The sequence below is a fragment of the Alnus glutinosa genome, chromosome 4 (assembly GCF_958979055.1).
Source record: "Alnus glutinosa chromosome 4, dhAlnGlut1.1, whole genome shotgun sequence".
Classification (NCBI taxonomy): Eukaryota; Viridiplantae; Streptophyta; class Magnoliopsida; order Fagales; family Betulaceae; genus Alnus; species Alnus glutinosa.
In genome coordinates this window covers 12,805,207-12,825,949 of record NC_084889.1, presented here as the reverse complement: position 1 = coordinate 12,825,949, position 20,743 = coordinate 12,805,207, and the positions used below count along the sequence as shown (strand labels likewise).

Genomic DNA, 20,743 nt, shown 5'->3' with positions numbered 1-20,743 from the left:
TCAAAAGAAAAATAAAATTAATTAAGCTGATTATTCACCCAATAAAATTTACAATCTATCCAAAAAATTACAAGTCAAAAGCCCAAAAAATTACAAGTCTAGTTATAAATGTTCATTTGCTTCTTTGGGCATGGGTTTGGCTTCTTCAGTCAATGGTTCAATCAATGACTCCACCTGCCTCTCCACTTCTTCAACCTGCAAACAGTATTTGAATAATTAATTACAAAACTATACATAAACCAAACTCCTTTACTTTCTACTCTGCTTAATAATCAGGGCATTGAACCCGCACCTTCAAATTGGGAGGTTAAGAACACACACAAAAGAAAAAGAAAAAAGAAAGAAAGAAAAAGTCAACATAAATCGTCACTTCTAAGAAATGTTTTGGTTGGTTCCTAAGCTTTATGTTGATCTACGATAACGAAACGTAATTTCAAACGTGGGGGCAAAAAAGGAAGCTTCCAGGAAAGCAGCCTTTCTTATTGGTTCGAGGAAGAATAAACAAACAAGCACGTGGACAGATATATAATATAATATTCTTCTTAATCAAACCATGGTTAACCTAACCAGCAACTTTGGTCAAATTATAATAATTATTGAAATATAGGATATAAAATAAGATGGAAGACGGTGCCCTATGCACTATGCAATAAGATAAAATATATATAATATAATAAAATAAGGTATTGGGTAAAGTAAAACCTTCTCGATTGCTTCGTCAACCAGATGGGCACCCTTGGCTGTTTCCTCGGCTAGATGTTCAATCAAAGTCGCAGCTTCTCTGAGTCTTCCGCCTGCCGGAAGGTGATCGGCAACGTCTTCTGCAACCTTATCCACTTTCTCAGCCACCTTTTCTATGATCTCTGCTACTGCTTCTACTGTATTCGCAGCCGTATCAACTTGCCCTATATGATGAATATTCAAAGCATCACACGATTAAACCCCCCCTTAATTATATATATTGACAATGATATATAGGAGTACAGAAAAAAAAAAAATCATTCAATTAATTCCTTACTTTTCAGTCTCAATAATGGTCCCCATTTGTTCCCCAAGAATGGTAGAATTACCGTCGCTATCATTCCAAATATCCAAACTTTCCTGCGAGGATATCATATATCCATAAACTCTCTGTTAATTACTTATACCAGACAAAAAACAATAATAGCTAGGACTAGAAGCAATATTACACAATCAAATGTATAGTCTTACCATGAACCGGGAGAAGGATTAGAAGGAAGCGGAGCTCCTGGAAGTACACTGTATATCTTTGTCTTGCTGACAATTAGCTCTGTCGCTGTCAGGCCCGTGTTGACAAACTGCAAACCGTTTCCCAGAAAATGGCTGCCGATCTTGCCTTTTGAGATAACCAGAAGATGGTTAGGATTACGAGCTGAAGCTCGGTACCTGCGAGAAGAGCCAGTAGGAAGGCCATTGAAGGGAAGAATTGGTCTTGATGTCGACATAACCTGCTCTAGCTCTTGGTCTCTCTGCAAGAATTTCTGTAGCGCTGCGCTAGCTGTTATAACAAAACTAATCTGAGTTCGTAAGAGAAGAGAATCTCAATCAGGATGGAGATCGACTTGCAAGCCAGAGGTTTGAATCACAGGTGGGTGCAAGATAGATTAATATTGTTGGAACAATATGGCTTTTTTGGAGGGGTTTGAGCCATATTTATAATTTGTTTGGCACGCGCTTTTTTCGTGAATTAGTCATCGATAAGGTCAATATTACCCCCTTGCCAAGGTCAATCGCTACTCGTTCGCTTCACGTTCTAATGTTTTATATATATATATATATATATATATATATATTCCTTGTAAGTCACGTTTTATATTTGAGATTGACATATATATATATGCTCGATCACATCCACGTTTTCTTCAAGTTTTCCGATGGAGGTTCTAAATTAATTAATAAAACAGGCTCACATGCATCCACCGAACTTTCTGAAGTTCATTACCGGATGTTACATCAAGACTTAATTTTGTAAAGGGAGATGATATAAAACTATTCAGATAATTAAAGTTGCAATTTATTGTTTAAAATATACAAATGTAATTCACAATTTATTTTGTTATCTCTCTCCTTCATGAGTTTTCATATTTGCTAAATTTAACAAAACTAATCATTGTTGTTCTATTCATTTCTAGTAACTACAATTATACTTACATGGATTTTTTTTTATTTAATAATAAAATTAAAAATAAATCAATACATAAATCTGACTGAGAAGTGATTGGTGCACAACAACATTGCACAACTTGTGGACAACACAAGACACGTGAGGTGAGACCCATGTGGTGGGTCCTACTTGAGAAATGATCCATACACTCATTTCTCACAACAGCCCCACAACAAGCTGACGTGGCTGGTAATATTTTATCATTTTTTTACAAAAAGAAATGAAAACAAAACAAAAAATAATAAAATATTACCAGCCACGTCAGCTTGTTGTGGGGTTGTTGTAAGAAATGAGTGTAGGGATCATTTCTCGTCCTACTTATATGGGTCTTACCCATATGTCTTTTGTTGTGCATAAATTGTGCAATGTTATTGTGTAAGAATATTTTCCTGATCTGACTACATACCTAAAACTATTCAACCAAAAAAAAAAAAAAAAAAAGGAATAAACATTTACTTTTCTTTTTACCGTACACCTAAAAAAATATTTGTTGCAAGAATCACTTTGAAATTGTTTTATAGAAAAAGTGAAAATTTTTTGTTTTATAATGAATTTTTTTTATTCAGATAATAATAGAAAATTATTGTTGTGATATAAAATGTGAAAAAAAAAAAGAATGTTTTTTATTTGACTTTTTTGAGAGAATTGAAAAAAATAGAGAGGGAGTAGGAATTGTTTGCCAAACAATAACCTCATGAAAGTTTGACTTCAGCACAAGAGAGGAACTATTTTTTTTTTTTAATAACATGTAATTTTTTTTTACCAAATTTAATAAACACAATAAAATAAAATAAAAACCTGTCATCCTATTTACGGTTGACCCAATTTTGTGAGTTAGTAAACACCCCCAAAAATGCATGACCAACCACCTTTGATTCCCATTGATCTAGATATTAATAAATTTTTCTTAAAAAAAAATGATATAATTAAGAAATTGACGTCCCAACTTGTAATATAGTAGTAACTAGTATATTTAGGTTTGGTACAAGTTCAATTGTTGGGGATATGGTCGGTGTTAAACCAAGAAAAAAAAGGTTGTAAGAAAATGACGTTCTTTTCATCTTTTTTAAACTAAATTTGCATTTCCTTTTCAACGTTTTGGTGGATCCAATCTCTTAGCAGTACAACCACTAGGGAATCTGTCCATTTCTTTTGTCATTGCCACGTTTTAATTAATTAATTTTACGTGGTATCAAAATAAATTTAGAGGTTATTGAAATATATATGTCAAAAAACAATTTACTCATTGCTGGTAAGTTAAAAATATCGGAATATTTTTAGTCGGTGGTCAGACGGAATTTTATTTGTTTGGCTCCGCCCCCTTCTCGACCCCCTTGGCTCCAACCCTGGTTACCACCATGCGAACTCATCATTCCGCCTTGCCCAACTAAGCTTCATAAGTCACCCCATGTGCACCCAGCATTTGGTCTAGTTCGACTGGCCGGACTGGGCTTAATAAGTCGCCACCATGTGCACTCACCATTTGGCCTTGTCCAATAGGGCTTGATAAATCGCCACCATCTCACCCAACATTCGGCCTCATCCAACTGAGCTTCATAAGTTGCCACCATGCGCACCTAGCACTCGGCTTCGTTCGACTAGGCTTTATAAGTTGCCATCGTGCGCACCCAAGTTCCGATCGATGAAAATTTCTTTCTGGGCTAACTAGGGTACACGTCGTGGCCACCCGCTGGACTCCCTTACTTAGCACGATCCAAATAAGATACGATAACTCCACTAGCAACACTCCCTTAGCATGATCTAGATAAGGTACTGTCACTCCACCCCACTTCTCATCTGTGACCTATAGATTTCCCTATATGGGTTAACTAAGGTACCCATCATGGCCACCGATGACACTCCCTTATGATCCATATAAGGTACTGTAACTCCTTCTCTTGGCTAACTAGGGTATGCGGTATGGCCACCAACGACACTCCCTTACTTAGCATGATCTAGATAAGGTATTGTAACTCCACTCCACTTCTCGGCTCTGGTTGACAAAACTTCCTCTCTAGGCTACCTAAGGTATGCGCCATGTCCACCGGAGGCACCCTTTACTGAGCACAATCCAAATAGCGTACTAGAACTCCACTTCATATAGTCGGCTCCGGCCAATGGAACTCTCTTTCTTGACTGGCTAGGGTACCACCGACAACAATCCCGTACTTAGCTCGATTTAGATAAGCGTATGGCACAACATAATTGATGGTTGTCTAAACATATCCTGCGTAGTATCTCTCGTCCATCACACTAAGATCAAACTAGTGGACCGTCTAAACTCAAGGAGGTACGCACATACCCATATATAGGGCTGGCAAAACAGGTCTGCGGGTCGACCCGTTTAAGGTAGACCAAAATATGACTCATTTATGTTAATGGGTCGGAGCTCCAGACATGACACGGTAATTTTTACGGGTCACTCGACACGACCTATGAAACCCGTTTAGCATAATGTGTCGTATCGGATCAAAACGACTCGACCCGACCCGTTTAGCTTAAAAGAATTTTTTTTTTGGGGCATTTAAATGAAATAATAATAGTTTTAGCAATTCATCTCTAGAAATTAAACTCCTAGTAAGCTAGCACCAAATCACTTAATATGCTTAATTGTCTAATCAAATAACAAAAAAAAAAAAACTACATCATCATTATAAATTTACAAATACAAATTGGGTTCCCATTTTTGCTCCATATTGTTCACTCTTGAATGACCCACAAATATGCTCATTTTCTAGATGAACTTGGTATGCCACAGGAACTGATACTATCAAATGTCAAAACATTATCTTCTTCGTTATCCACCTTATTAAAGTTTGTTCAACATCAAAAGATAAAAGAAGTTAATGTCATTAAAAGAAATTAGAGTGCGCGACTCCTCCAGCTCTCTCTCTCTCTCTCTCTCTCTCTCTCTCTCTCTCTCTCTCTCTCTCTCTCTCTCTCTCTCTCTCTCTCTCTCTTCTGTTCAATCCTAAACTCCTACGGTCCTACCTAATCCCATTTCCTTTTTTTTTTCCTTTCAAAAAATAAAAAAATAAAATAAAAATAAAAACATAACTATGTCTGGCGGGTCACCCATAGGTGACTCGTGACACGACCTGCCAGATCGAAATAAACGGGTCGACCCGTTTATGACTCAAACATGTTTAAAGTAAACCCAAACCCGCTAATTGCAAGTCGTGCTCGTGTCGAGTTATCGGGTCGTATCAAAATTGCTAGCGTTACCCACAGATTAGTTCATTTAAGATAGAATGAGCGAAAGCAAGGTGATATACACTAAAAAAGACAACAAGACCCTCCAAAGAAAAACAATGCTGAAAGCCCCCCCCCCTCTAAATTTCCTTAGGTTAACTCAACCACGCCTTAAAGGAATGGGGACCGTTGGGATAGGGCCCTGCAATCCCATTTGGACCGATACTTGTGGATTAGCACAAATTAATTTTGATTGGCCTACACAAGTAGTCAAAAGAAATGGGACCTATAATCCTATTTCAGCTTAATTTTCATTGGCTTGTACATGTAGCTCAAGGGAATGAAGAATTGCTGCAATGGAGGCCTAGCCCAATTAACTTATGTATGGCCAACATGCATGCAACCTCATTGGCCATTACCAAGACGGCCCAAACACGGCCACAAGGGGCCAGAAAGCCCACCAGAACCCAATCTAACTTAAAGTGTACATCCAGGAAGGAAGATCTCAAGATCATGTATAAAGCAAGACCAGGCATGCATATTTTTAATTTTTAATTTCAGTTTTTTTTTTTTTTAAACTTATAAGGATATTTTTGTCTTATTAAATTTTTTTTATCATTTTTATCATTTTGTTGATTTTAGAGGGGACATTGACATGTTTTGATTGTTTGAGGGAAATATTAACACAATTGATAATTTGAGATACATTGACAATTGAGTGATAATTTGAAGGAATATGCGTATTTTTTCCTTAAGAAAAACAAAATAGAGGCATTTATGTGTTTTCAATAATTACAAAAATAATTAAAAGAGTACTTAACACTCAAAATTTTAAAAACTTTGTTGTAGTACTTTATCGCTCTTTAAACGTGGAAGACGAAAGTAAAAAAGTGATTAAACTTTGAAGGGATAAAATGTATTTTTTTTTCTTTTATTTATTTATTTTTTTAAGTATAACATGAACCGAACACTTTTTGTTATCATTTCCCATCATCAATTAGAAGAGTCACATTTAACTTTTAAAGAGAAATTCCATTTCATGACCCTCAAAAGAAAAGGAAATCGGAACCATAAATAGAGGAGAAGAAATATATAACGAATCTAATTAATTTACAATATATCCAAAAAATTACTAGTCAAAGTCCATTTGCTAATTATTCTAGTCTACTTATTTGCTTCTTTAGGCGTCGGTTTGGCTTGTTCAGTGAGTGGTTCCATCAATGAATCCACCTCCTTCTGCACTTCTACAGTCTGCTTCTGTACCTCTTCAACCTGCTTCTCTATTTCTTCAACCTGCAAATTAATAGTACTTGAATAATCAACTCCCCATGCACTCAACTCTAAACCAAACCACTTTACATCTACTCTTTATAATTAAGGCATGAACCCGCACCATAAAATTGGGAGGTTAAGAAGAAAAAAACGTAAAGGAGGAGTAAATTCGTATCCTTCGAACTACCGCCCAATTAACAATAATCCTATTTTGTAAGGAATAAAAGTAAAGTCCTAGCCATTTTAAATAAAATGTAAGAATTTGAAGTTGACACTAAAATTTAAAATAAAATTTAAAGTTAAATGTAAGAAATGAAGAACAAACAACCAAGCAAGTGGACAGATATATCTTGTGACCCACCACACCTGACTGAGTAGCCTTGTGCTTGCTTGTGTAGAAAGTTTGAATAAAGATCAGAAGAAAGGAAAAAAGAAGTAGAAAGTTTAAAGGAAATTTGAAAAGGTAAGATGATAGATCGCTGAAAAGCGCCTGAGAGCACTAGTAGTAGTTACCCTATATTGGTTCCCTTCCCTATATTTAGGGAAAATTTCATAAAAAACATCAAAAAACCTCCCACAGCAGTTGCCCTATATTTAGATTAGGGGGTTGGGAATAAATAGTGATTCTCAATGTATACATATCTACTATTCATTCCCTATGTATTATTTTAATATAAAAGAAGTATAATTAATTGATATAGGAAAGAGAGAAAAAAATAGGAAAGAGAGAAAAAGAATAAAATAAGAGTAAAAAAATAATATTTAATTGATATAGGGAAAAATAAGGGAATCTATTGTGGGGTATTTTTTTATAGGGAAGTAAAAAGTAGTTTTGTTCCCTAAATATAGAAAAAATGGTTGGAAATCTACGGCTAGTACTCTAATAACAGGACAAGACTCACAGTAAAAGGGAAAATGGAAAAGAGAACTAAAGAAGGTTTTAAAATCAGTCATTAAATATATTTCTTCATATTCCAACCATGGTTAACCTAACCAGGAAGGTAGGGACCTCTGAAAGTCAAAAGTAATTAAGAAAACTGATCAAATGGAGTCATGGACCCAGTTGCTGATCAAAACTGGAATTTTATCATCTCACATCGATTCATGAAATAGGATGTAAAGAAGATGAAAGAGATCGAGTGCAGCTAAGATAAAATATAATAAAATAAGGTATTGGGTCAAACCTGCTCGATCGCTTTATCTACCAGATGGGCACCCTTGGCTGTTTCCTCAGCTAGATGTTCAATAAGCGCCGCAGCTTCTTTGAGTTTTCCGCCTGGTGGAAGGTGATCGGCGACATCTTCCGCTAACTTATCCACTTGCTCAGCCACATTTTCTACGGCCTCTGCTACTGCTTCTACTTTATCCGCAGTCGTTTCAAGTCGGCCTACATGTTCAATCCAAGCATCACATGATTAAACCCCCTTTATATATATTCACAACGCCACAACGAAAATGATAGAGTGAACAAAAAACAGCATGAAATTCCGTACTTTTCAGTGTCTGTAACGGTCCCCATTTACTCCCCAAGAGTGGTAGAATTACCGTCGTTATTATTCCAAATATCCAAACTTTCCTGCGAGGATATCATATATATATATATCCATAAACTCTCTGTTAATTACTTATATCAGACAAAAACAACAATAGCTTGGAGCAATATTACAAAATCAAATAGTCTTACCACGAATCGGGAGAAGGATCAGAAGGAAGCGGAGCTCCTGGAAGTACACCGTATATCTTTGTTTTCCTGACAATTAGCTGATCTGTCACCGTCAGGCCCGTGTTGACAAACTCCAAACCATTTCCCAGAAAACAGCTGCCGATCTTGCCTTTCGAGATAACCAGAAGATGATTAGGATTACGAGCTGAAGCTCGGTAGCTGCGAGAAGGGCCAGTAGGAAGGCCATTGAAGGGAAGAATTGGTGTCGATGTCGACATAACCTGCTCTCTTGGTCTCTCTGGAAGAATTTCTGTAGCGCTGCGCTAGCTGTTATAACAATCAAGAGGATTGAAATTGAATCAACAGGTTGGTAAAGAACGTGGGTGTAAGATAAATGTTGGAACAGTGTATAATGGCTTCGTACGAGTGGTTGAGCAAAATATCTATAAATGTTTTCCACGCGCTTTCTTCGTGGAATAGTCGTCAGGTCAATCGTGGCTTCTCGTTTGCTTCACGTTTTATGTTTGAGATTGAGACTCACTTTAAGGCAAAAAGATGCTCACATCCACGTTTCCTTCTGGTTTGCTTCACGTGGCCTTGTTTAATAAATTCCTCCCCCCTTCCCCACTTTTTTTTTTCTTTTCTTTTTTTTTTTTTTTTTTTGGGTATGAAAAAGTAATGAAGTCTGAAAAAGAATTCATTATTTATTTTTATTTTCATTTTACTCCCGATCTTTCAATATGAAAAAAGGATAAAAAAAAAAATAAAAAAAAATAGGAATAGACGGAAAGGTTGGGGGGTAAAATGAGAATAGAATAAAATGTTGGCTTCTTTTCTCATTTAACCCCAACCTTTTAATTTGAAGAACAAAAAAAAAATGAATGGACTGAAATGTTGGGGATAAAATGGAAAAAGATTGAAATTCAGTCGTCTGATCGTCCATACTCATAAGGGAGAAAAGGGCATGGGAGGTTTGGGGAGGAGAGAGGAATTTAAGGTAAAAAGATGCTCACATCCACGTTTCCTTTGGAGGATGTAATAGTCCATATCGATCGGTTGCCGGCTCACATCCACCAACCTTCCCGGCGTTCATTTAACCAACATATACATAATAATAAATGACATCAGCTCGTACAAGCAAGTACAACAGATCTTTAAGGCCCCGATTGAAGATTTCTTATTCCTCCCCTTCTCTTATTTTCACTTCTCAAAAAAAAAAAATCAATTTCAAAACTTTCTTAACTTTTTTTACTCTTTATATCACATCAATACTTTTTTATTACTTTTTTAAATAAAAAATTCACTACGATACAATTTTTTTTTTCACCTTTTCATATAAATTATTTCAACTTTATATCACATCAATTTTATTTTCCAATCATTAAAAAAAAAAAAAAACCCTAAGAGGAGGGGAGGGTAAGAGATTTTCAAACGGAGCCTAAGTTTTGTTTGAAATTACCTCTTCCCTCCCCTTTTTTTAGGATTTTTTTTTTAATGATCGAATAATATGATTGATATGATATAAAGTTTAAATAATTTTTATGGAAAAATGAAAAAAAAAAAAATTGTATTGTAGTGATTTTTTATTTAAAAAGTAATAAAAAAGTGTTAATGTGATGTAAAAAGTGAAAAAAAAAAAAAAAAAAAAAAAAAAGTTAAGAATGTTTTGAAGTTGGATTTTTTTAGGAGAAGTGAAAATAAGAGAAGGGGAGGAGAAATGAAATTTCAAACGGAGCAATATCTCCTCTTCTTCTTCATGAGGTGGACTACTCTTCAGTCTTCTAAAATAAATATGATAGAGACTAAAATGATTATCACAATCTCCTATTATTTCATGCCCTAAAAAGAAAGTAAAGATAATAATAAGATCAGATTGTAAGAGGAGTTTTTCTGATTGAATAGGGAATCCATTGCCCGTATAGAGGGCCCTATAGACAAAAACTAAACATAGTTGTTGAGATATGAATGAAGAAAAAAATTCAGTGTTTTATTACTTGATAGTAATCGATAGGAGTTGGCATAACCTGCCCAAACCCGCATAACCGCCCCGACCCGCACCGTCCCACCTTGGTAAATGCAAATCTATCCTTTAATAAAAGTCATGCGAGCTAGTTTTTGCTCAATTTGCATGGACCCGGCCGGATTGTGGAATTGAAATTTATTAACTGCATGGGCCCGATTCGACCCATGCCCATCTCCAGTAATCAATTTACGCGATGGGGTATGTATACAAGATACTTGGGTTACATAACCGTTGTGTATTAATGTTTGTAATCTTCTGTACATACTAAACATTTATCTAGAAGGAATGTGAACATTGCTGGTTGGAGATTTTCCTTTGTCAATTGATTTGTTACCATTGCTCATATTTCTTCCCTCAACAATTACCCCCCTCAAGTTGAAGTGGATATTCATGACACCCAACTTGCCAAGTAGACAATGGAATTGTGTTGAACTTAGCGCCTTATTAAATAGATCAAAAGGTTGTTAAATGGTAAATACATGGAAAGTCTGAATTGTGCCATGCTGCAGTTTTTCCCAAATGAGGTGACATTCAATTTCTATATGTTTTGCTCTTTTATGAAAGACGGGATTTGAGGCGATGTGGATGGCCACTTGGTTGTCGTAATATGATTTTGCTGGTTGTGAATGTGAGATATGGAGGTCTGCTAACAGTTGTTTAAACCATGTAATTTCACAGCAAGTTGCGGCCATAACTTTGTAATCTGTTTCAGCTGAAGAATGGGATACTGTTGTTTGCTTCTTTGTTTTCCAAGATATTGGTGAGATTCCAAGGAGTATACAATTTCCAGTGACTGAACGTCAAGTGTCTTTACATCGTGCTCAATCTGCATCACATAATACATATAGTTGAATGTTGCTTGTGGCAGATAAGAGAATTCCTTGTCTTGGAGACTTCTTGATGTAGCGTAATACTCTATGTAATACATCAAATGGGATCTGCATGGCTTGTCCATAAACTGGCTCAACACCTGCACTGCATAGGCTAAATGTAGTATCGTAATGATTAAATAAATTAGTTTACCAAATAGTTAACGATATGAAGAGGGATCTGCAATAAGGTCTCCATCATGTTCATCGAGTGCCAAATTTTGCTCCAAGGGAAAAGTACTAGGTTTGGCACCAAGGAAGCCTATATCTTCAAGTATTTCAAGAGCATACTTTCTTTGTGATAGAAAGATGCATTTCTTTGAACGAGCCACTTCAATAACAAGAAAATATTTCAGGTAGCCAAGATCTTTGAGCTTGAAATGGTTACCCAAATGATTCTTAAGTTTCTGAATCTGCTCCAAGTTATTATCTGCCAATAAATGTCATCTACATATACAAGAATAGTTGTGAAGTTACCTTTGTGGGATCGGACAAATAGTGAGTAGTCGGCTTTGGATTATTTATATCCTGCACTAATGAGAATGGAAAAGAGTTTTTCATACTACTGTCTTGAAGCTTGTTTAAGGCCACACAAGGATTTGTTGAGTTTGCAAATTCTGGTCTCCCCTTTTTGTTCGAAACCAAGGGGAAAGTGCATGTAGACTTCTTTCTCAAGGTCACCATGAAGGAAGGCATTGTTGACATCAAGTTGATGCATGTGCCATCCACATGAGGCAATAAGGGCAATGAAAGAGCAAATAGTGACCATCTTAGCGACATGAGCAAAACGTCTCTGTATAATCAAGGCTTGTCTGTTGGTTGTAACCCTTAAGACACCAATAAAAATTTATATCATTCCACTGAACCATCTGATTGATATTTTATTTTGTACACCCATTTGAATTCAATGGGTTTATTTCCTAGTGGAAGAGGAGTCAGGTTCCATGTTTGAGTCGACTCAAGAGCATCTACCACAGCATGCATAACATCTCGCCACTTGGAATCCTGCATGGCTTGCAAAAAGGACTTTGGTTCCTACGCTGTAAAGTCACAACGGTTGTTAGAGAGATGTGTAAGATAAAAAAGTGTCAAGTGAGTAAGGAGTACCTGTGGAACACACCAACGCTGATTCAAATGATTGTGGTGATTAATGTCATATAGGCGGTTTCCCTTTTAACCACAAGGATAACCCAGGAAGACACATTGTATAGCATGTGGGTTGAATTTTGATGGGTTGCATGGATGAGTGGAAGCAAATCACAAATAACCAAAAACTCGCAAGTGATTGTATTGAGGTTTCAAGTTGTGTAACTTCTCATAAGAAGAATTTCTAGGGAAGAGGGGAGTAGGAGTTCTGTTAATCAAATAGGCAGAGGTTAACATAACATATCCCCAAAAAACGTATGGGCAAATGAGTTTGAAATAGTTAGGCTCGGGACATAGTGAGAAGATGACGATGCTTACGTTCAACAACTCCATTTTGTTGTGTAGTAGAGACATAATTGATCTGATGGATGATTCTGTTAGTTTGTGATTGGTTTCATTCTGTTGGACAAAATCTCTTCTATGTAATGATGCTTTTTATCAGGGATTCAGTTACTTTCAGAATCTTCATTTCAGAGCTGTGTTTCTAGAAGATTCTGCACAGATTCTAAGTAAGAGCAATCGGATCCCTTGCATCCGTCCGAATGACATGATATTCCATCAGGACGCTCAACTGTCAAAGCATCATCCGTCCGGAAGACGAGAACTTTCCATCCGGACCTTCCTCTGTGTCGAGAAGCTTCAAACTGCTCCAGGTTGCATCTGTTTGGACGTCTCAGGAACAAGGCCGGACACCTTTCAATGTTCGACAAGGAAAAGTATTTCGTTTCAAAACACAGATATGGGAAGACAGCTACAACCGTCCGAACGATGTGTGTTCCCGTTGGACGTTATCCTTGATAAGGTAAGTCATGCATACAAAGTTCAACTTCTCGGACGTCAGTATCCATGGTCCAGACGCGCAAGCCTTAATATGGAAATAGTGTGCTGCAGAAGTCCAACTGTCCAAACGTTAGTCTCCATGGTCCGAATGCTCAAGCCTTAAAATGGAAATTGTGTGCAGCTAAAGTGCAACCGTTCGGACGCTAGGGCAACACCGTCCAGATGCGGCTCTATTCAGGAAAGAATTTCAAGCGAATTTTGAAAACCGATCGCACAGTTGTCTATCCGGAAGCCTTCAGCTACCGTCTGGACGCCGCCTAGGAAAATTGCATCAGACGTGATTTAGGTTTCTGTGGCCTATAAATAGAGACCCCCTAAGCATGTATTTTGTAAGAATTCGGTATTGAATTCCGTAGTGCTTAGAGAGTTTATTTTATAAGTTAATGTGAATTTTAAATGTACTCCCAAGTACACGAATCGTTTGCAATAAAGGACTTTGCAAGTGCGAGGTCGATCCCACAGGGAATTGTGTTCTTGAAAGACAATTTTGTTTCTAAACTAATCAAATCTTAACCTAGTTCCAAAAGATTGAGAGATTATTTTTTGATAAAAGAAAAAGAAAAAAAAAAAGAAAAGGAAACATATACTAAATAAAGTAAAATAAAACAAAAGAAAAGATAGTAAGGTTTTGGAATCCACACCCACCAAATCATAGCAACATATTCTGATGTTCATCAATACACATTCGACATTCTCACCATACAAATCTTATGTATGTTCTACTATGCTTCAAAAATTCATTAAATCATTCAATGACTTCATTCTTTGCACAAATCACAAAAGATATCCGGTTTAAATCAAATCATCAAATGTTTTCGTAGAACGAAACACAATGAAGATCGAACGTTTTGATAAGTAAAAACCCAAGCAATCAATTAAATGAAACTATCTCAAATCATCACATGTATCCGTAAATCACAATAGATATCCAAGAATCATCTCAATAATTGAATTGAAGTAGCACAATTAGAAATAAAAAAACTCATAAAATCAGATAGTATAAACTTACATGAAAATACTGTTGCTTTTCATTGGTGAGGCTTCATCCTCAACCTTAGTTGAAAATCTAGCTACACATGATTATTGAAAATAAAAACCTACCTTAAAGGAAAACTAAACTAAAAAGAAGAAAATATATTTGGTCTCTTGCTCTCCCTTGCTTTTTTTGAGGCTTAGAGGTTTATTTATAGGAAGAAAACAAATCCTAGAAGCCCTAGAATTTCTAGAAAAGTCAGAGGTTAGTTTTCTAGTTTGAGTAGGAGACTCAAAACTCAATCCAAGAAGGAAAATGATTCCAAATTCGTCCAGATTTGCGATATTTTATTGTGGAACACTTTTGGCATAGTAAACGTCTGAATTGGGAAAATTATATTTCACAATGATTTGTAGTACTTTGAGTTAGCTTTCCAAAGACACTTGATTCACCTTAATCTGATACTTGATCTGAAAGTTATGGTCAAAATAATATGACATGTATAGAATCTGAAATTTAATCCAATTTTGACTCTAATTAGAGAAATTCCGATTTAGTCATCTCCTTGATTTGGTTGAACATAACCACATCATCTAGGTCTTCTCAAAGTGTGCTTTCTTTCTCCTTAAAGCTATTGTTTTCTCTCAATGACCTGCAAAATACTAAAATATGAAAACTAACTAAAAACATTAGAAAATAACAAAACTAAAGGTTTAGTAAATGCAAATTAAGGGGTCTACCGTCTACATATGCAATATTTGACACTCATCACAAGTTATTGTGCTGATTCGCTCACTCTCAAGCCGTTGCCAAGTGTTGTTACTGTGCTAAACTGAAGTCTATCTTATGGGTTGGTCCTAAGGTAAAGGATTCCATTGAAGACCTCTTCAAGTAGGTGACTTGGTTGGGAGGCGTTCGTGTTATGTTACACTTCAGAGTTCAAGGTAGGACCACTGCATAAGGGTATATGAGTGTTATTGCTTTGTAACTAGCTTTGTCTTTTGAATAGTGAATATCCTGGGTTTGGCTATCCCAGAGTAGTTTTTCTTTTAATTGAGTTTTCACTTCGTCAACAAAATATTTGTCTCTTTAATTTCCTTCTTCCTCTAGTTTGTTGCACACTACTGCACACACTTGGTAAATTAGAAGTCTTTCAGATTCCTTTGTTGAAATAAAGGATGGAATAATGAATTCTGTGCCAGTGTCCCTACGAATAACTTTGATTGTAGTCGAGAATTGTTTTTCAACAAGATTAATGAAGGATTGTAGAAAGAGAACGGACCTTAGATTTTTGTTGCATCAAATATATCCATGTACAATGGGTGTAGCCGTCAACAATGGTAAGAAAAAAACGTGCCCCATTAATGGAAGCTGTGGGGTAACCACCCCAAATATCAACGTGTAGTAATGCAAACGGTGCAGTAGAAGAAATTTGACTAGCTAGAAATGGAAGACGTGTTTACTTTTCTAGAGGACAAACAAGACATTGTTCTGAATCTGAACTACAAATTTCAGATAAATTATTGGAAAGAAATGACATAACTTTATTAAAGAGGTGACCTAAGCGGCAATGCCAAAGCTGCGAAGTAGACTTTGCCACCTGACAATGTGTGAGTCTGATGTTGGTGAAGTAATACAAGCCGTCCCGCTTAGTGCCCAGACCAAACATCTTCATTGAGCGAAAGTCCTTAATGAAATAGAAGTCAGAGGAAAAAAATAATGAGACAATGCAATGTCCAACATAGGGTATGCATAGAGATCAGATTAAAGTGAAAAGTAGGAACACAAAGGACATTATGAAGAACGAGGGAGGAGGAAAAAGTCACAAATCCAATGTGAGTTACTGAAGCATAGGAGCCCTCAGGTAATTAAACAGTTTGACCATGAATATGATAAGACTAGGTCAAGGCAGTTAGAGAAAAAACCAGATGAGTAGCAACATTGTCAAGAATGCATAATGAATCATTACACAAGACAAAAGATGTACATGAGAGAGATGATTCAGTACTACCTACTTGGTAGGCCATGGACTGTTGTGGAGTGGCGTTATTCAAAATTGCAAGGAATTTTTGACACTAATAAGGTGTAAAAGAGAAACTGCTGGTGGTTGAAATCTGGTAAGCATGGGGCATAAGACCAAAGCCTGAGCCATATCTTCTGAAGGACAAAGGCATATGCACGATTGACCGAAGGCAATGGTTCCATCAAGAGGACATGTTTAGAAACAACTGCATATGACTCATTGAGACCCATGAGAAACTTCATGGTACGCTAATATTATTGTAGTTGAAGGGCCTCTTTTAGTGCATTCCCAACCCTCCATAACAATTCCTCCTTTCAATAAATTTCTGGCCTTGCAAAATTATGCTATACATAAGACGATTAATTCTCCAACTTTTCAATAGCCTCTGTCAAAGTAACCCAGATAAAGTGCCACAAGGTCCTTATTGACATTAGTGGTACCTTAATACTTTTCTTTAAAAAGGTTTCGTAACTGATGAGGACACTAGCATTTTCTAAACATGTGAAATCATATTACACAGTTGTGAATATATATATGTTTCAATCTCTCGCTTGAAAGCATACACATATAAACCTATCTGCATCATATATATTTGTATATCATAGTACTCAGCTGTACTCATACATACAAACACTCAACGACTGTTGGAGAATACAAGCATACATGCACATTTAAGTATGGAAACAAATGACATAATTACTCAATTACACCCATATACATGTGTCTCGCCCTTTACAGTAGTGACATATATGCATACAAACATATCTAAGTATAGAACGTATGAAAACATCATATGCAACCAACTGTAGCTGTATACATATGCTATGTCTCATTCAGGAATATATGCATACCGATACATCTAGCATGAAATCATACCTATAATATAACATAATACATAATCATATAAAACTATGTCATGCATGCTTTCTTATACATCAATCTTTACTTTTGTTCTTTTATCTCAAGGAACTTATTCTAGACAGTTTCTAAGATATCATTTCGCATTACATACATATTATCATGAGGCACTTGTCCCTAGGTAGTGAGTAACCTTTAAAGAAATAAAAATATAGTATCTTTGCTCAGTGAGTAAAATACTCACCTAATCTGCTTGGGGGAGAGCTTGTGATGGATTTTCCAATGCAAGCCTTCCAATAAACCACTGCATTTTACATTGCAATTACACATCAAGACCAACCCAAAGCACTTTCTAAATCTAAACACCACAGATTATTGATTGTCTCAAGTGCTAACCTACCATGGCAACCCATAGAATATTTAGGGTTTCGTTTAACACCCTATTAACTAATAATACTAACCCATAGATAAATCATAGTTTTAGAAAGAAAAAAGAAAAGCTCTTAATTTACGACATTTATAGTAAATCTAGAGTTTAGGTCTTACCTTTATTTTCGACCAACTTCAAATTAAAGTTTCACAACACGAAACCCTTACCCATAGCTTGAATGTGGTTTAGAACTCCTCTAAACACAAAATCCCCAAATAACTTTGACGTATTAAGCATAAACCCCAAAAATTAACTCAATCTACAAGAAAAGCTAGGGTTTGTGGATTTACCTCAAACCAATCGATGAAAACGAAGATCTAATACCGAGAATAACGTTTTTTGAGTTGGATTTGGCTTAAGAATTCTCTACAAACCAATACCTAAGGTTTAAATACAAACCCTAAGTGAGAGAATTTATGGGATTGAACTTCTAAAAGTGACCTTTAAGCATGTGAGAAATACACGCTTTCTTAGTAATGCTTTTAAAAAAACATGTGAGCTATTAAAAAAAGGATAGAGTTTTCCTCCAAATAGGGTTGGAAGAACTTCCTCCAACCTAATTTATAAAATGACATGTGTCCTTTGAACATGTTTTGAGTACATGATTTTTTAATAGTAGTGATAAAGTTGGAATGAATTTTATTAAAAAAAGCATGTATACCTCACATGCTATTAAAAAAATAGACATATGTCCTTTTTTTCTTAAATTAGGTTGAAGGAACTTCCTCCAACCCAATTTGGATAAAATCTTTATCCTTAAAAAATATGTGCTTTTAGATGCTCTTTTGCTTTTGTTTTTTCAAAGTGATGGACGTAGGTGTCTAACACCGAACCACCCGTAATTATTTGTCTCTATTTTCTCTCTCTTGCTTCCGCTTTTATTCTCGTATTTTAGATTCACAAATCTCAACATGGTATCAGAGCCACTTTCCTGTGGACTACAATGTTTTCCTTTGATTTTTTCAGTTTTCCACATGGTGGTGACTCCTCCGAAGTTTCTGTCTGCATCCTTCACAGTCGTTCATCCACTGTCCTCCTAAGATCTTAGCCTTTCAAGCCCTCAGTCACAATGTTTTGCACATGAACATGAAGCTTGGAGGCCGATCTACACAACCCCGTCGAAATCAACCAAAATCGCTCCTTCACGTGCCCCAAAGAGGATATGTCCGACAAGCCACGAGCTTCACACGCCTCCATGTATCATCCAAGTGTCCCATGTGTTCTCACACGCCTCTAGAGGGTGTCCACGTGCATCACAATCTGTTCACGCACTCCTTAGAATGTGCACATGCCATGTGCACCTCCTAGATCACTTGTCTAGCGCATGACATGTGGGCTATATGGATCCGGTCAACCTGATCTGTGACCCACAACAGTGAGTTTCGGGTCGACCTGACTCATTTTCAGACAAGTTCAAAATCGGTTTCATTCCTTCTCAGACCGGTTCACTGGTTTCATCTTGGTTCTGGCCAGTTCTAGGGGTTTATTGACTAGTTTAGACCGTTTCCGAATCATTATCAGTGGGTTCATACTGATGCAACACGGTTCAAGTAGTTTCTAGCCCGATTCATACTGTTTTAGACACTTCTTGGTTAGTTTCAATCTGGTTTAGTACATTCAGGGTCGGTTCATTATGTTTTTTGATCGGTTCAGCAGTATCTAGACCAGTTCGGATGATTTTCAATCCAGTTCATCCATTTCCAATGTGTTTCAGACCATTTTAAATCTAGTTCAAGACCTTTTCTTTGTCGGTTCAATCCGGTTTAGTGCATTTTCCACCTAATTTCGACAGTTCAGTCCAGTTTGATAGCCGTTTTATCTAGTTCATCTTAGTTTTAGAGTATTCTCAAATTGTTTCAACCCGATTTCACCCGTGCAGCTAAAAAGAAGAAGAAGAAGAGCGGTCCAAGCGAAACACATCACATGAGCGAGTTGGGTACAGTGCGCCGTCCTGATAACTGCCCAAGTGGGCTCATTGCTTTTGGTGTTTCAAGTCCATGTCGGCCCCCTTTTTGGTATTTGGCCCGTTGTCGGCACTTTGGCCTTTAATTGGCCCCCTTTTGGTTTTATGGCTTGTTGTCAGCCCATTTTCAGTTTTTGGCCTATTGTCGGCCCTTTTAGTTTTTTTGGCCCAAGTCAGCCACTTTGGATTTTGGACCAAGTCAGCCCATCTTTTGGTTTTAGGCCCATGTTGGTCCTGCATTCCAGCTCATTTCCTAGCCACCTGTCGACGTTTCTAGCCCTCTCACCTGTCAACCTCTGTCTCCTCCGGTAGCGTCTACCATCAGTCTTCACCATTAGCCTCTGTTTATCAACTACCGTCTACGGCCCATTCTCAGCTTCAGCCGCAGCAGTCGTTGTTAAAAAAAGAAAAAAACAAATCCATTGTTTCACATTGTGTTTGAGGGGTGATGTTAGACTATATGAAAATATAATATATAATATTCTTTTCATTTATTACATATTAGGTCAATATCAAAATATTCTCTATTTAATAGTTAATTTTAATCAAATTCTTATTGGGATTGTAATACAACCCTCATGAGGATTTGATTATCATACTTGAACTTATTATCATATGAATAGAGATCTTTGTATTGTAAACAATTCAAGTTAATGGGAGCACAATGTAGTTCTGGAGGCTATTCAAAGTGATGAATCATGAACATATGTGTCTAACACCGAACCACACGTAATTCTTTGTCTCTTTTTTTTCTCTCTCTCTTGCTTTTGCTTTTATTTTCTCGTATTTTATATTTCTACACAAATCTAAACAATTAGTATGATTTTTTTTTTTTTTTGTTCTGTCATGAATTTCTCTCATGCTTGGTGCCCGACGAAATTGATTGATAATAGATAGATTAATTCTCAATTTTCTCTTTAGTCTCCAACAATAGTGAAGATTAAATTTGATCCTTCAACCAATTAGGCCTTACTACATAACAATGCAAGGATTGAGATGTAGGAAAGCTGTTGAGCGTTAGCGCATTCGTTTTCTTGCTAATAAATTTTTATTAAAATATTTAAACCACCAATAGATTAAATGTCTTTCCAGTAACCGTCGTGCTTGCCAAATCTTAATATGACCAAACATAATGAACTACCTTATCCATAAACGATCATATTATATTTTTGTTTTCATCATCAATTGGAAGAGTCACACACACACACACACACACACACATATATATATATATATATATATATATATATATATATATATATATATATATATTGAAAGGGAAGTTCCATTTCATGAACCTCAAAAC

At 36.3% G+C, this 20,743-nt stretch overlaps 2 protein-coding genes across 2 annotated transcripts; both read right to left on the bottom strand.

Annotated features, from left to right (window-relative positions):
- Positions 1 to 1,654, bottom strand: LOC133865257 (uncharacterized). The gene is made up of 4 exons (XM_062301630.1): positions 1,213 to 1,654; positions 1,019 to 1,101; positions 703 to 905; positions 1 to 195 (listed from the first exon to the last, which is right to left on the bottom strand). The coding sequence occupies exons 1-4, from the start codon at positions 1,464 to 1,466 to the stop codon at positions 103 to 105; spliced, it is 633 nt and encodes a 210-aa protein (XP_062157614.1). The 5' UTR covers positions 1,467 to 1,654; the 3' UTR covers positions 1 to 102.
- A 4,734-nt stretch (positions 1,655 to 6,388) lies between these two features.
- LOC133867423 (uncharacterized) lies at positions 6,389 to 8,732 on the bottom strand. Its single transcript, XM_062304186.1, has 4 exons — positions 8,334 to 8,732; positions 8,143 to 8,225; positions 7,834 to 8,036; positions 6,389 to 6,670 (listed from the first exon to the last, which is right to left on the bottom strand). The coding sequence occupies exons 1-4, from the start codon at positions 8,588 to 8,590 to the stop codon at positions 6,542 to 6,544; spliced, it is 672 nt and encodes a 223-aa protein (XP_062160170.1). The 5' UTR covers positions 8,591 to 8,732; the 3' UTR covers positions 6,389 to 6,541.
- Positions 8,733 to 20,743: the final 12,011 nt, after the last annotated feature.

What these genes read in the sequence shown, in the direction of transcription:
- LOC133867423 (XM_062304186.1), bottom strand. Translation starts at nt 8,590, where the DNA reads ATGTCGACATCGACACCAATTCTTCCCTTCAATGGCCTTCCTACTGGC. An exon ending in ACCGTTACAGACACTGAAAA is followed by an intron (nt 8,037 to 8,142) that starts GTACGGAATTTC and finishes TTGAACATGTAG; the next exon opens with GCCGACTTGAAACGACTGCG. An exon ending in TAGATAAAGCGATCGAGCAG is followed by an intron (nt 6,671 to 7,833) that starts GTTTGACCCAAT and finishes ATTAATTTGCAG; the next exon opens with GTTGAAGAAATAGAGAAGCA.
- LOC133865257 (XM_062301630.1), bottom strand. Translation starts at nt 1,466, where the DNA reads ATGTCGACATCAAGACCAATTCTTCCCTTCAATGGCCTTCCTACTGGC. An exon ending in AATCCTTCTCCCGGTTCATG is followed by an intron (nt 1,102 to 1,212) that starts GTAAGACTATAC and finishes ATATCCTCGCAG; the next exon opens with GAAAGTTTGGATATTTGGAA. An exon ending in ACCATTATTGAGACTGAAAA is followed by an intron (nt 906 to 1,018) that starts GTAAGGAATTAA and finishes TTCATCATATAG; the next exon opens with GGCAAGTTGATACGGCTGCG.